The sequence below is a fragment of the Anolis carolinensis genome, chromosome 1 (assembly GCF_035594765.1).
Source record: "Anolis carolinensis isolate JA03-04 chromosome 1, rAnoCar3.1.pri, whole genome shotgun sequence".
Taxonomy (NCBI): Eukaryota; Metazoa; Chordata; class Lepidosauria; order Squamata; family Dactyloidae; genus Anolis; species Anolis carolinensis.
Window position 1 is genome coordinate 264367181 of NC_085841.1, and position 14365 is coordinate 264381545.

A 14365-nucleotide genomic window follows, 5' to 3' on the forward strand; every position below is an offset into this window, starting at 1 on the left:
CGCCTCTTCCAAGGAGACAGACCTATGTCTCAGTACATAGCCGAGTTCCGAGTGCTGGCCCACAACACCGGCTGGAATGATGTAGCCCTCAGAGGACAATTCCGGGAGGGTCTCAACATCGAAATGCTGGAGGAAATCTCCAAGGTGGATCCTCCCCAGACCCTCGAAGCACTCATTGATCAATGTTTACGGGCTGAAGTCATGATTGCCAACAGGAAACAGTGGGTTCGAGGCCAGAGCGGTAGAGCTGGGGCAAAACCCCCCGCTCCCGCCAGCGTTCAGCCACGTCCAGTGTGGAGACCCCCACCACCAACCCCATACCCCAGAGGAAGCGAGGAGGTGCCGATGCAGTTGGGCAACGTGCGTCCCAGATTAGATGCCGCCGAGAAGGCCCGTCGTCAACGCTTAAACCTCTGTTGGTACTGCGGGAACGGGGGCCACTTCGCCAGAGAGTGCCCAGCCAAAGGGAAGCCCGCCGCCCGTCTTGCGGCGGCGTCCTCCACGGAGACGAAGGCGTCTGAGCCGGCTGGCACACAGCCGGCGGGGGAAGCCAACGACCGGGCGTAGAGAGGCTCGCCAACCCGGTCAAAAAACCCGTTCAAGAGCCGCCAACCGGGGTCCTGTTCCTTCTCGTGGTCACCTTATGGTCAGCAAAAAGGGGACCCGTCATGATCCACGCCATGATAGACTCCGGAGCCACCAACAATTTCATTGATAGAGAGTATGCCGACTCTCTGGGATTACAATATCATGATTTCAAGAATGCCCGTGTGGTGCAAGCCATAGACGGCCGCCCCCTCAAGACGGGCCCCGTAAGTCAGTGGTCGGAACCCACCAGGATGTGGATAAGGGAACATATGGAAGAGATTTCCTTCTTTGTTACCGAGGTTCCCCATTTCCCTGTGATTTTGGGAATTCCATGGCTGACTCTCCACGACCCAAGCATCTCCTGGTCCAACAGAGAACTGCAGTTTGCTTCACAGTACTGCCAAAACCATTGCCTTGTAGCCAAGGTCTGCCATGCCACAGACACCGAGCCCATCATCACCCTGCCCAAGAAGTACTCCGAGTATTGGGATGTATTCAATGAAAAGGAAGCCGAGAAATTACCCCCACATAGACCTTATGACTGTGCCATTGACCTGGTGGAGGGGGCCCCGATCCCGCGAGGGCACCTATACTCCCTGACTGAACCAGAGCAAGAAGCTCTCAGGGAATTCATAGAGACAAACCTTCGTAAGGGATTCATTAGACCCTCTCAATCCCCAGCCGCCTCCCCAGTGATGTTTGTGAAGAAGAAGTCAGGGGAACTACGCTTGGTGGTGGACTACAGAGCATTGAACAATATCACCAAGCGGAACAGCTATCCCCTACCCTTAATCTCGGATCTACTGGATCGGCTTCGAGGAGCCAAGGTTTACACCAAGCTGGATCTTCGGGGGGCTTACAACTTAGTTCGCATCAGAGAAGGGGACGAGTGGAAGACCGCCTTCCAGACCAAATTCGGATTATTCGAGTCCCGAGTTATGAATTTTGGATTATGCGGAGCTCCCGCAACGTTCCAGCATTTTGTCAATGACATTTTTCAGGACTATCTAGATAGGTTCTTGATAATCTACCTGGACGATTTTTTGGTGTTTTCTAGATCACAATCAGAACATGAGAACCACGTCAAAATGGTGTTACAACGATTGCGGGATCATGGACTTTATGCCAAGTTGGAAAAATGCGCTTTTGATCTACAAGAGGTAGATTTCCTTGGTTACCGTATCTCGCCTCTAGGGCTCTCCATGGATCCAGCCAAGGTTTCAGCAGTATTGGAATGGCGGGCGCCAACTAACAAGAAAGAGGTGCAGCGTTTCTTGGGGTTCGCGAACTATTACCGCAAGTTCATTCCAGATTTTGCCCGCTGGTCTGACCCAATCACTAGCTGCATCCGTGGAAAACAGCCCTTCCGCTGGACTGATCAAGCAGAGAAAGGGTTCCAGCAACTAAAGAAATTATTCACGTCCCAGCCAATTCTACAGCACCCAGATCCTGGAACCCCTTTTGTTGTGCAAGCGGACGCCTCTGATGTGGCAATTGGGGCTGTACTCTTACAACCGGTGGGAGACCACCTTCATCCCTGTGCCTTTTACTCCCGTCAACTAACCACACCAGAGAGAAATTACACCATTTGGGAAAAGGAACTACTGGCCATAAAGGCAGCCTTTGAAACTTGGAGACATTGGCTAGAAGGGGCCAAATTTCCCATTGAAGTCCACACTGATCATCGAAATCTAGAACATCTAAGAACTGCCCGCAAACTAAATCAGAGGCAGCAACGTTGGGCTTTGTTCTTTGAACGTTTTAACTTCCAGATTCATTATGTGACCCCAGCCCAAACCAAGCAAGCAGACGCCCTGTCACGTAAACCGGAATACGCTGCAGGACGCAAGGAGACCTTTGAATCCCAATTACTACAACCCGAGAACTTTGCCACGCTCACAGTGGGGAACACCAAATCCACTCCCATTGGTTCAACTTCCTCTACTCCAGGACCCATCTGTGCTCAAGAAATCAGGGCTAGTCAGCAAGCAGATGCCTGGGTGCAGGACCAACTTCGCCAAGGTCTGCATTTTCCCTTTTCGCTTAAAGATGGACTGCTATGCTATAGAAATCATGTTTATATCCCACCCGGACCGGGCAGGGAGAAAGCGCTTCGTCTGTGTCATGACTGCAAACCAGCAGGGCATTTCGGACTATTTAAAACCATGCATCTGATCCTAAGGGATTTTTGGTGGCCCAAGATCCGCAAAGATGTGGAAAAATATGTCAACACCTGCCCAGTATGCCAGCGCTCCAAGATAAGAAGGGAGAAGCCCTCAGGGCTTCTGCATCCCCTTCCTACCCCATCTCGGCCATGGGAAATAATTTCTGCGGATTTCATCACTGACCTACCACCTTCCTGTGGATTCACCACGATCCTAGTGGTGGTGGACCTTTTCACCAAGTTAGCCCATTTCATTCCCTGTGAAGGTCTTCCCACGGCCAAAGAGACTGCAGATCTATTCCTTCAACATGTTTTCAGACTACATGGATTGCCCAAGAGTTTAGTCACAGACCGTGGATCTCAATTCACCTCTCGTTTTTGGAAGGCACTACAAAAACTATTGGGCATAGACTCTCGCTTATCTTCAGCTCATCATCCCCAAACAGATGGGCAAACGGAGCGCACCAATGCCACTTTGGAGCAGTATCTTCGCTGTTATGTAAACTACCAACAGGACAATTGGGCTTCTCTGTTACCACTGTCAGAGTTTGCCTATAACAATGGAGTTCAAGCTTCTACAAAAGAAACGCCGTTCTTTGCAAACTACGGCTTCCATCCACGTTTCTTTCCCCCTGTCATTGAAACTTCAGAAGTTCCCGCAGCAGAGGATTGGCTGCAGGAACTCACAGCGGTACAACAACTTTTGCTCCAGCAACTAGACCAAGCCAAGGAGGACTATAAACGCCACGCTGACAAACATCGCCAGCCGGGCCCCGAAATCAAGGTAGGAGATCGGGTTTTTCTGTCCACTCGCTTTCTGCCCTCCCACCGCCCTTGCCGGAAGTTAGATGCCCGTTTCATTGGCCCCTATCCAGTGGTGGCGCAATTAAACCCCGTGACTTTCAAACTCCAACTTCCGCGTTCAATGCGCATCCACCCAGTGTTTCACCGTTCCCTGCTCCTTCCGGCGGATGGTGTGCGTCCTGATACAGACCAACCGGCCCCCCCTCCTGTTTTGATGAATGGGGAGGAGGAGTTCGAGGTTGAGGACATTTTGGATTCTCGCTTTCACCGCCGCCGCCTACAATATCTCATTGACTGGGTGGGTTTTGGCCCTGAGGAACGCTCTTGGGAAGACGCCTCCACAGTCCATGCTCCTGATCTAACCCGTCGCTTTCATCAGACCTATCCCGCCAAGCCGCGACCTCGCGCCTCGGGGAGAGGGCCCCAGTTTGGGAGGGGCCTTGAGGAGGGGGATAGTGTGATGACCCATGGGCCTTGTAGTCCTGCTCAGGACATTGTAATCCCTGATGAAGAAGAAAACTTGGGTTTTTTACCTTCCCAGTCAGAACTGGAATCTTCTCAGCCAGATCTTTCCCAGGCAGATCTGGGAACCTTGCACCTGCAAGAAAGTTGTGTCCCAGAAGTATGTCAAACAAACCCAGAGCCCACATCTCCCGTGTTCTTGCGCCGTGAGTTTTGTAAACAACAGAGGGGTTTGGAAGCAGCTTCGCGCAGGAGTGCTAGAATTGCAGCTAAGAATGTAGCCAATTAAGACTGCTTTCCGTGAGAATCTTTAGGGAGTCAAACATCTGGTCCCAGAGTTTAGCTTTCGTTTCTGGTTCCCAGAGAACTGCTTCGGCGAGAAAGTTAGACTCTATATAGGTGTTTTACCCGCGTAGTAACTTCGCGGAGTCAATTCGTCAGCCTCCGGAGCGAGTTGTGTCTGGACAGCGCGCTCCGTTTCAAGCCTCGTTCCTGCTCAAGCCTTGCCCTGCTTTCCAGCCTTCGCTCCAGTTTCCAGCCTTTGTTTACCTACGGACCTTGCTTGTTTTCCAGGACTATACCTTGCCTTGTATCACGGATTTTACCAAGTTATTCCACGGACCTTGTTCTTGTTCCTTGTTACCTTGTTCCACGTTTTAAGCCTTGCTTCAAGTATCAAGTTATTTCCTAGCCTTGCTCAAGTTTATGGACTAAAGGACCTTGTCATCTCCCCTCACTTTGCCTGGCAAAGTGAGTGTTTCGGTTATTGGATTACAACTTTGGAACATAATATTTCATATTGGACATTGCTTTTTTGGACTAATTTTGACCTTTCCTGAAAGGTCTGCTTCTGAACTAACTTTTACATTTATTTTTATTAATCTTATATATTTCCTTAATAAAGATATTAGATAGAATCTGGCCTCTGCGTATGGTTATTGGTGCTCTGTAGCCTGGGTCGTGACATTTTTAGAGGAATAAACAATTGACTACCAATTATATGTGGAACTCATCTCCTTTTTACTTTAGAACAGATTTCTAGAGTCATGTGAACTACAGGGAGGAAGAGGAACTAAGAATAAAAATGATAAGAGCTTACCCTTTCCATGCAGAGAAGTCATCCCTGTGGACTCAATATATTCACAGCTGGAAATGATCTTCACAGAACCAGCACTGGTCAACTGAGCACATATCAAATTTCTGTTTGGGCTTTGAGCTGAATTATAGAATAGAACTCTATCTCTTCTAAAGCAATACTTTCATAGGACCAGGTTCTTGTCCAGTCTAGTGTGGCCTGGGTGCTGGGTTTGGAAAGACTAAACCAAAAGCCACGTGCTGCTAGGAAATTCACTGGGTGACCTCGATCTTGTCTGATGTAGGTTGCAGGAGTTCTTTTTCAAAGTAAAGCAAAGTCTTCTGTTATAAAAATGACAGCTAAGTAACTATATTCTTAATGTGCTGGGTCATCAAATCCTACTTGGAGATGATCAATTTGATATGCCAACATCATGCTCAGACTATATCACAGAATGTAGTGTTATCTTGCTCCGCATGGATGCTCAAAAGGCAGTGCAAGCTGCTCTGGCAATGACATTGGTTTTAGTAGCACAAGTGGCGTTCCACATTCTTAGTTTGCAGCTGTACATGAAGATTTACAAGTCACTGTTCAATTGACTCATCCAGGTATTTAATTCATGTTGGCTAAAGTAGGGTAGTAGCAAAAGAGCTCTTCTCATTTATTTATTTTTTATTATTGCATTTTGCACACAGTATCCATCCACTTGACCTTCAGGTGTAGTGTCTTTCTGAGCTTTTAAGAGCAGACATCACTGCCAGCTACCCTCCAGGCATATTTTGTACCTTCAGTGAAAGTCTGAAATTGACACCTCAGTTTGTTCAGTTTGATCTGACATTTCAGTGTCTAGTTGTGCCTCTTGACTCAATACATCAACATGTTCCTGAGTAAATAAATCTTCTCCCTTCCTCTTTCTTTTGAAGCCTTGCTATGAAACAGTGAAAATATGGCTGCAGGAAAATCTGTTAGCAGTGGGAATTTTTGGATTGTGTACAGCTTTGGTTCAGGTAGAATTTTATCTTATTATCTGAATTCTTTCTGCACTGTTATCTACAAGTGTGTTATTATTTACAAGTGCAGTGCAGCATTAAATGCAACTAAAGTTTTTGTTTTGCTCTCAGATAAATTTTGTGTAATAATATCAGAGACCTACATCTCTTTTTAGTCTTAGAAACAAAATTTACAATGGCTTCTTTTCAAAATGTTAGAACTATGTTGTCCTAGCAAGTTTGGCATCAAAACTTATATTACAATCAATACTGAATCCACTTGCCCTGTTTAGATGTATGTATGTACACAAATACCAGCTACTTGTGTCTTCATTTAAAGCAGTGGTTCCCAGACTATGGGCCTCTTTGTGTTACTACATTGTGTTTTCTGTTGTAACTATATTACTTACAATTGTGTGGTAGGATCTAAAATAGATGATAAAGTTTGATTTGTATGTTTCTTTTTCTTGATTATGCTTTTTGTGTCTACAGATTCTTGGACTGACATTTGCAATGACCATGTACTGTCAGGTTGTCAAGGCAGATACCTACTGTGCATAAAAAATCATATTCAGAGTCCATCTGCCATGGCTCATCCACTCTACAGGATGAAAGAAGGCTCTTCTTCATGCTCAACATAATTTTTTCCTATGTAAAATAAACTGTATAATCCTCTTTGGAAATTTTGTGAATCACCCTCGTTTGTCACCACCATCCAAATGGACATGTCAAGGAACTAAGCAGACTTGCTTAGACAAAAGACAATATTATCTCTAGGAAAAGAGAAAGCTACTGAGGAAGGAAGAAATTGCTCCTTTTGCACAGACCATGGTGTGGGTGAAGAGGCTGATTTTAATATATAATCCTGCAGGCTGCTGATAAATAGATGTTTTCCAGTGTGGTGATCCCAGCAATTCCAAGAAACATTGAGTCAAATTGTTTGTCAAGATGGGTGTTGAGGATATACCCTTTTATTGCAGTTTGACTTTATAGGCTGTTGAGATGTCAGCTTAACAAGAATATTTGTGAATTCTCAAGATTCCACCATGGAGCGTGTGTTTGGGAAGCTTTTTTCTGCTTGAAGAAATGGTGGCAGTGTCAACATCTCCAACTTCAGAGCAGATAAGGAAAGCAAACCTATCCTGGGCCTGTTTATGTTTGTCACTATATACATGTGGTGCATTCTAAAGAGAGTAAAGTAGTGTAGCAGCTTCCTGTAGAAGCAGGGAAAGGTTCCCCCCCCCCTCATCTCTGTGTGCAGGGACCATGCATTCAGAAGGAGATAATACAGAGAGAAAGGCAGGATATAAAATAAAATGGGGGAAGGAATATAGCCCACTGTACAACAAGTCACTATTTCCAATATATCTCTTCTTCAGGAAAGCAGCAGCAGTAGCTAACTTTCTTTCACTGTTATTTGAGTTTTGTTTTAAACGTCATTTTTCAACTTTTCCATGCATTTCAAAGTGTGAATTTCCATAAAGAGATTGAAGCTACTTTTCTCCAGTATACAATTTCATTAAATGTTCATCTATACTTTCATCTCCAAATAGTTTGGGCTCACCATGCACATGAGAAAATCCTTCATGTAGACAGGTTTAAGTTGTAGTTTTTTTAAAAAAATAATGCAGCTTCTGCTTTGTTTGATTCTAGGATGAGTAAGGAAGTAATGAAGAAAACACTCTCAATAAATAATGAACATTGTTGTTGACTTATTCTTTAGGTTTTGTAATTTTGACAATAATCTAGTTGATTTATATTTAGTGAGTGTGTTTTTTTTATTAGTGATGGCCCTACTTTATTGGAGTTGAGACCCTTCCCTCACTTTGCCAGGTCTTAACATAATTTCCCCACTATTTAAATTTTACATGAGCATCTCTGTCTCTTGTCTGAAGAAATACAAACTGAACCAAACAAAATTCATGTTTAGACACTTAGACATGACCTTTCTTCTCATTACAGAGTGGCCAAAGTAGCCAAAAACATTTAAGAATAAATTCACATAGATTCTGAATTTATTATCACAAAGATTAGAACGGGGAAACAAATTCTGAGAAAAAGAGATAGCTGTGACTATGTTGTAATTCCAGCTATAAGATTATATTCTGTGAGTCTGTGATGGTTTTGTCATACATAACATTGAGGAAAATTTTGGAGGTCAGCTTGTAAACACTGGTATTCAGATCAAATACGTGTTATTTTCCTGCCTAATTTTCTCTACCTTGAGCAATTGAGGACTTTAAGCTAGTCTTTCAATTTTACCCATATAGATCCTTGGTACTACTCTGTACTTAGTGACTGGGTATCAACATGAAGCTCTGGCTTGAAGCCCAAAGATTATGCAATTTAATTTCAACTAGCCAGGGCAGACATTTATCAGCTAGGTTGAAAGGGAATACTATCTTTATATATATATATCCAATGAACTCTTTCAATACAAAATCTTAAATGATTCAAGGAGCATCTAAATTTTGTAAGGAGCTTCCAGAAACCAGAAATCAGGTGAGAAGACCATATGATCAACTCAAGGTTTCTCACATCAGGTAGGATTATTGCTCTACTGCCTGAATCAGGTACCTGCTGGTAAGAGATACTAAGTAATATTAATGCTAATGAGGTGTATGTCAGAGGTGTGCAAAGAGAGAAAAGACAATTTAATTATTTGATACCTCTCCCTACAGCAGGAGTTCTTACAGCAGATATATCAATTACCGGTACTACTTCTAGTGAAAGAGCACAACATATGTGCAAAATCTAATCTAAGGACCTGTTTTCTAGCAAGGTAACTGTCATCCACAAGTCAAGGAATTGTAGTTTGCTGATTAAGCTGAAAAGCCTCCAGAATCCCTGCCATGCCTTAAACCTCAATAACCTTAGCCATGATTCACTGGGATAATTAATTGCTAATCCATCTTAAATCTATATCATAGACATACCTGGCTGAAGACTTATAGCACCAGCAAGCAACCCAGTTTTTGCTATCTATACAAACAGCTACAGCCAAACATGTAATTCAGAATTGTAAAAGGAATATTTGTGAAAATCTGAAACATCTTGACACTGCCAAGGAAATCTAGAATCTTCTTACATTGTTCTACATTCCAAAATGTACTGTTGATATCACAGATGGGAAATCAGTCACTGTAATATGAACTATAAGTCTGGATCTCAGTCCTATTCAAATAGATGCTCTTAGTTTAAGAGCTTAAGTACTAAGCCAAAAAAATCATGTTCTCTTTTGAAAAATGAGTAAAAAGCCATAGGCAGATCAAAAAGCAGGGCTCATAAACACCAGACATTTTAACCTTATAGTAACCTCAGATTTGGCACATTCGTGCCTAATCTGACGGAGCAGAATGTATCTCAATTTGCCTGTATCACTGCCACAGCTGCTAGTTGGCCACAGAGTTCTATGTGAGCTCCTGACCATCATGAGTGCCTCACTTGACATCAGATTGGGTCAACAACATGACTAGCATGAAGGAGAGAGGCAATCTTTCCTCCTCCTTCTTGGCCACACGGATGCCATATTCTGACTCTGGCAGAGGCACCCACATGACCAGGAAAAAGGGGTGAGTTGCCTCTCTCATTCATGCTGGTCATGCAGGCATTTGGATGTCATTAGAAACACTGACAATGGCTTGGAGCTCACATTGAGCTCCATGACCAGCTAGAATAAACAATAACATGGCCATAATCCATCCCCTTTCTCTGCACTGATGAGTGCAAGAAAAAGGTGATGGCACTGGTGTCCCATCTCAACAGTGTATTAGACCAAATCACACCCGAAACAGCTGTCAAACTGCCCTGAAGCTACTGGAGTTTCCAACACACTCTAGAACAGTGGTCCCCAACCTTTGGCTCTCCAGGTGCTTTGGACTTCAGACACAATTCCTAAAAGCTGGGAGCTGAAGTCCAACATACTTGAAAGAACAAAGGTTGGTAACCACTGCTCTAGAATATCCACTGAATTTTCCAAAAGCAGGAAAAGGTCTATTTAAACCTCCAAACCCCAATATACTCACTTGAAGTAGCTGTGCATCATAAAGACCGCCAGCTTTTTCATTTGAGGTGAATCCAGAGTTTGACTAGTGTAGACAAACCCTTAATCATGGGGGGGGGGGGACCCAAACTGCAATAAAAAACTAGGAACTGAATGTTTCCTAATATCCTATCATACATCCCAATATTCCTCACTAGCCACCATCCTTACTATTTGTGCAAGCTTTCAAAGGTTATGTTTAAAGCAACTGTTTATATGCTATTTCCCATCTCTTTCTATGATAGTTGCTCTCTATTTGCCTGCCTTTTCCTTACACATGAACCCATTGCAACTTGGGAGTTCCGTTGCTGTTAGTTGTCACGGTTCATTACCACTGTTGTACTCACAAGCATTCCTGTCGACAGCTTGTGGTTTCCCATCTCTGAAGAGTAGAATAATGGAGTGATGAGCACATTAATAAAACATTGGTTCGAAAAAGATTAAAGACATGGAATCTATTTGTGGAGACACCCCCTCCCCCATTAAAAATCAACACATCAGTCCTGGTGACTCAGCAGATAAGAGCACAGAAGTTGTGTTGTAGAAGGAAATGTTATGGGAGGGTCCTGCGAGACAGCTGTTAATCATTTTACTGTTTTGCTTCCAAAGTGGAGAAAATGAGCACCGTCAAACACCTCGCATTTTCCCTTTCTATTTTAAATTATGCTCCTGGTACTGCTATACCAGAGGCCTGTTTGGAAATTTGAATGAGCACCCTTGCATTTCTTTCCAGTACTCCCTGCCATCCCTCACAGAGGTGTAGGAAGTGCCATTTCCCCACCACCACCAGTCACAAACCAGAATCAAACTGCTTCAGGGCTCAATGGATTTATGACATTTTTAAAATCCTATGCCTCAGCAGTCAGAGCCTGGGACAAAAGATACACCCTCAAAATTAAAGAACCAACTTCCATTGGGTATGTTCTAAGTCTAGAAGGCGATTTTCAATGCCAGGATTCAACAGAACCAATTCTCCTTTCACAGAACAGCCCAATCTTCCCGATTATGCCAAGTTGTCTCCATTTCAGCAACTGAATTGCGCACGAATTAAGAATGCCATTGCTGTTGTTATTCCAACAGCTGGGAGGTGGGAGCCCTTATGTATCCTGTTGTAAAGCACCCAGAAATGTACCAGTAGATTCCAACTTACCTTCTGCCCACCCCAATGCAAACCATGGCATACCCCTAGAGCAGTGCTGACCTTTAAAAGCAACAATATTATATATTCTTAGCATGCAAACAGCATTATATTGGTTAAATGATTTTGATGCCCCTTCATTCACAGCTCTAGGCTGTGCCAAATGGATATAGACAAGGGGGGGGGGGCAGATGCTCTGGCCTTTGACATTCAGGGTACACCACTGAAATAATTAATTGACTTTCTTGATGGAGAGAGGCCTTATCAGGTTGGTCAGGCCATTCAGTGTTCTTCACTTTAAAAATCAAAGGAACAGAAACTGACATTTGACATGCATCAGTGCAGCTAGAGAGTAAATCTAGCATCAGCCATCAATCCAACACCAGCTATGAAAGCTACATAGAAGTAGCTCAAACAACTTGGAACATAATCTTGTGATATTCATACTATGTTCAGTTCATCAGTCACACAAGCTTGCTTCAGTGTTTTTTTTAGATGAAGGAAATAATGTAGCCTCTGAATAAGAACCAACTTCTTTATCCTGTCCCACTCTACTAGCCTGTTAGCTAAACGTGTTCAAAGCAGCATGGAAAAAGCCGGTGCCTATGTTTTTCTCTGTTAAAGCACAGGGCTTTAAAAATGTATAAAATGACCAAAGCCATTTAGGGTTCAGGAGCCAAGCCTGCCTCTAAATATGTGGGTTTGGGTCCTTGGTGCTTAGTTTTTGGTACATGGCCCAAGGGCTTATTGTAATATTATTCAAACCAATGCAAATTAGAATGTGGGTTTACATTTCAGTCTAGCATTTGTTGGGACCGTGTTGTCTTGTGTCTACTATGAGTATACCGAATACAATGTGTGCTGTATACAATATACTGTAAAATAACTATTCATAGCTGCCCAGTTTTGTTATCTGTCTCATATCGGGGTGGGGGGTAGGTGGGATTATTCAGCACAGTTAACAGAATTCTGATCTATGAGAACTTCCTTTAACACTAGTTTGTCTTTCTTTCCATTTTATTGCTGCCACTATAATTGTACAGAATTGCAACAAAAGTGAATTTGTCACAGATGCTTTGAAAGACTATGCACCTTATCAACAGAAGTGTAAATGCTTTTTACAGGGTTGTGCAATGAGGTTTTTGGAGGTTCTCAGGTTGCAATCTGTCAGTTTGAGGCTCTTCACATATAATAGAATGGGAATCCATGTGGAAGAGATGGTACTACTGCATATATCAGTTCACAAGCTGTGAATAATATACAAAAAGGAATGTGGCAGCAGCAGAACTGGGTTTGTGTTAAGACCCATGTTTTCCAAAAAAAAGCTCCCCAAAAAATAACTGTCAGGTTTTGTTTTATGCATGCTAATTAAAGATAAGTTTCACTAAAGACAGTGGAATTTGTCTTAGGAGCTTAAATGCCATTTTGCATGTTATGTGAGGCACATCTGAGTTTGCCACCAAGTGCACACTGAACAAAACAACTATACTAGATGTGACATGCTGTCATATGCATCAGTCTCCAACAATGATTACTATCACTACAGCTCCTATTACTATTACCATCCACCACCAGTCCTTGGCTAGTGTCCTGTTGGTGCTGTACACCAGCATAATATGCCAGCAGAACTAGTGGTAGCAGTAGGGAAAAGGCCAATTACACAGTGGAAATGAATGAAGGAAGGTTTGGAGAAACAGATTGCACCTGCCTTTTCCCACCTCTGCTGTTTGACTTGGGAAAAAGTACAATCGCAGAAGAGTGCACCAAAAGAATCCTAACCATTGCCATCACCAATGATAATAGTAATAATGGAGAAACAATGGAATAGGAAAGCAGCTGCTGGCATTTTCCTTCCTCCCTGGTCATTTTGTCTCAAAATTCCTTGCCTACATTGAAAACTGTATTCTCTCTTGTAGGAAGGAAAACAGCCTGCAGAGTCTCAGTTGAGCAGAAAAAACACTTGAGTAGAAACATTTAAGCCAAATGCCTCCTAAGATTTCTTCCATGCCAACTCATAGACTCTCAAGGCTGTTATTAAAAATAAACCAAGATCTGCATGCAACTCTAGGTCACATCCAATTTGACCCAGATTTCTGAAGCAGCCCCAATACAACACACATTTCCATAAAAATTTGTCATAGATGTGTACTCAAAACATCTCAAGTGTATACCTAAAAACCTATTGTGTGGGAAGGCCTCTAAGACCTGTTGGTGCTGTGAGAGATTTAAGCTCCTTGGCACCTATATTCTACACTTTTGTAAATGTTGCCCTCTGTTTTGCAGAACATTTAGAACTACGCAGCAATTTCAGCTCATGGCTCCATTCTTAATCTTGTTTCCCCTCCCAGTGTTAATCTGTTCCTGTCCCTTGTAGCTTTCCTTGATTTCTTGGATATTCTTGCTGCAACAAAAAGGAATGGTATATTTTCATGCACCTCATAGGAAGAAGAAGAAGAAGAAGAAGAAGAAGAAAAAGCTATACATTATTTTTTAAAAGACTTATTAAACATTCTTTAAAGTTTACAGTGGAATGACTTTTGTATTATTTGACATGCATGTATAAAGTATTATTATATATTGTCATTTTTTTAAAAAAAACTTTCAAGTTCCTTTTCTGTATGGAAAAATACATTGCCCATTTTCTCTACTTCTTGGTTTTTATTCTCTTGGGGGAGGAGTAGCAGGGGAAGGGGGAAGTAAAATTGGAAGTATTCTGCACAATACCAAAAGTTTCATGGAATACAATCTGAAAATCAGTTTCATGACTTAGAGTTATACAACCTGCATAATTGTAGAAAGGACATTACATAAATATTAATCTATTTAAGAATTTGTGGACATGCTATGAAGGAAATCAGTTTGTCATGCCAGTACCCTGGGTGTACTGCTAATTGTGGTATGATTCCATGATGGCCATATTTTAGGAGGCTAGTTTCAACCAAATGTTATGATACAAAGATATTTCAGGAATGTATTGCAATTAATATTCCTAGAGAATGAAAGAGCATCACACCTGGAAACTGCAACAAACACAAAGATCAGTCATAAAGAAGCTATACTGGTACATCCAAGTAAAATACAGACTTTTAAGCAACCACCATCT

General features: G+C 42.7%; 1 protein-coding gene across 9 annotated transcripts in view; it reads left to right on the forward strand.

Annotated features, from left to right (window-relative positions):
* Positions 1–13909, forward strand: part of tspan4 (tetraspanin 4) — a 747849-nt gene extending 733940 nt beyond the window's left edge. For 8 of the 9 annotated variants that reach the window (XM_008108423.3, XM_062976117.1, XM_008108460.3 and 5 more), the window contains 2 exons: positions 6017–6100; positions 6575–13738. In XM_008108423.3, the coding sequence (XP_008106630.1) occupies positions 6017–6100; positions 6575–6643 (153 nt within the window). In that variant the 3' untranslated portion in view covers positions 6644–13738. Of the gene's footprint in view, positions 1–6016; positions 6101–6574 lie in introns of all 9 variants that reach the window. The other variant, XM_062975864.1, reaches the window with a different exon arrangement.
* The last annotated feature ends 456 nt before the right edge of the window (positions 13910–14365 follow it).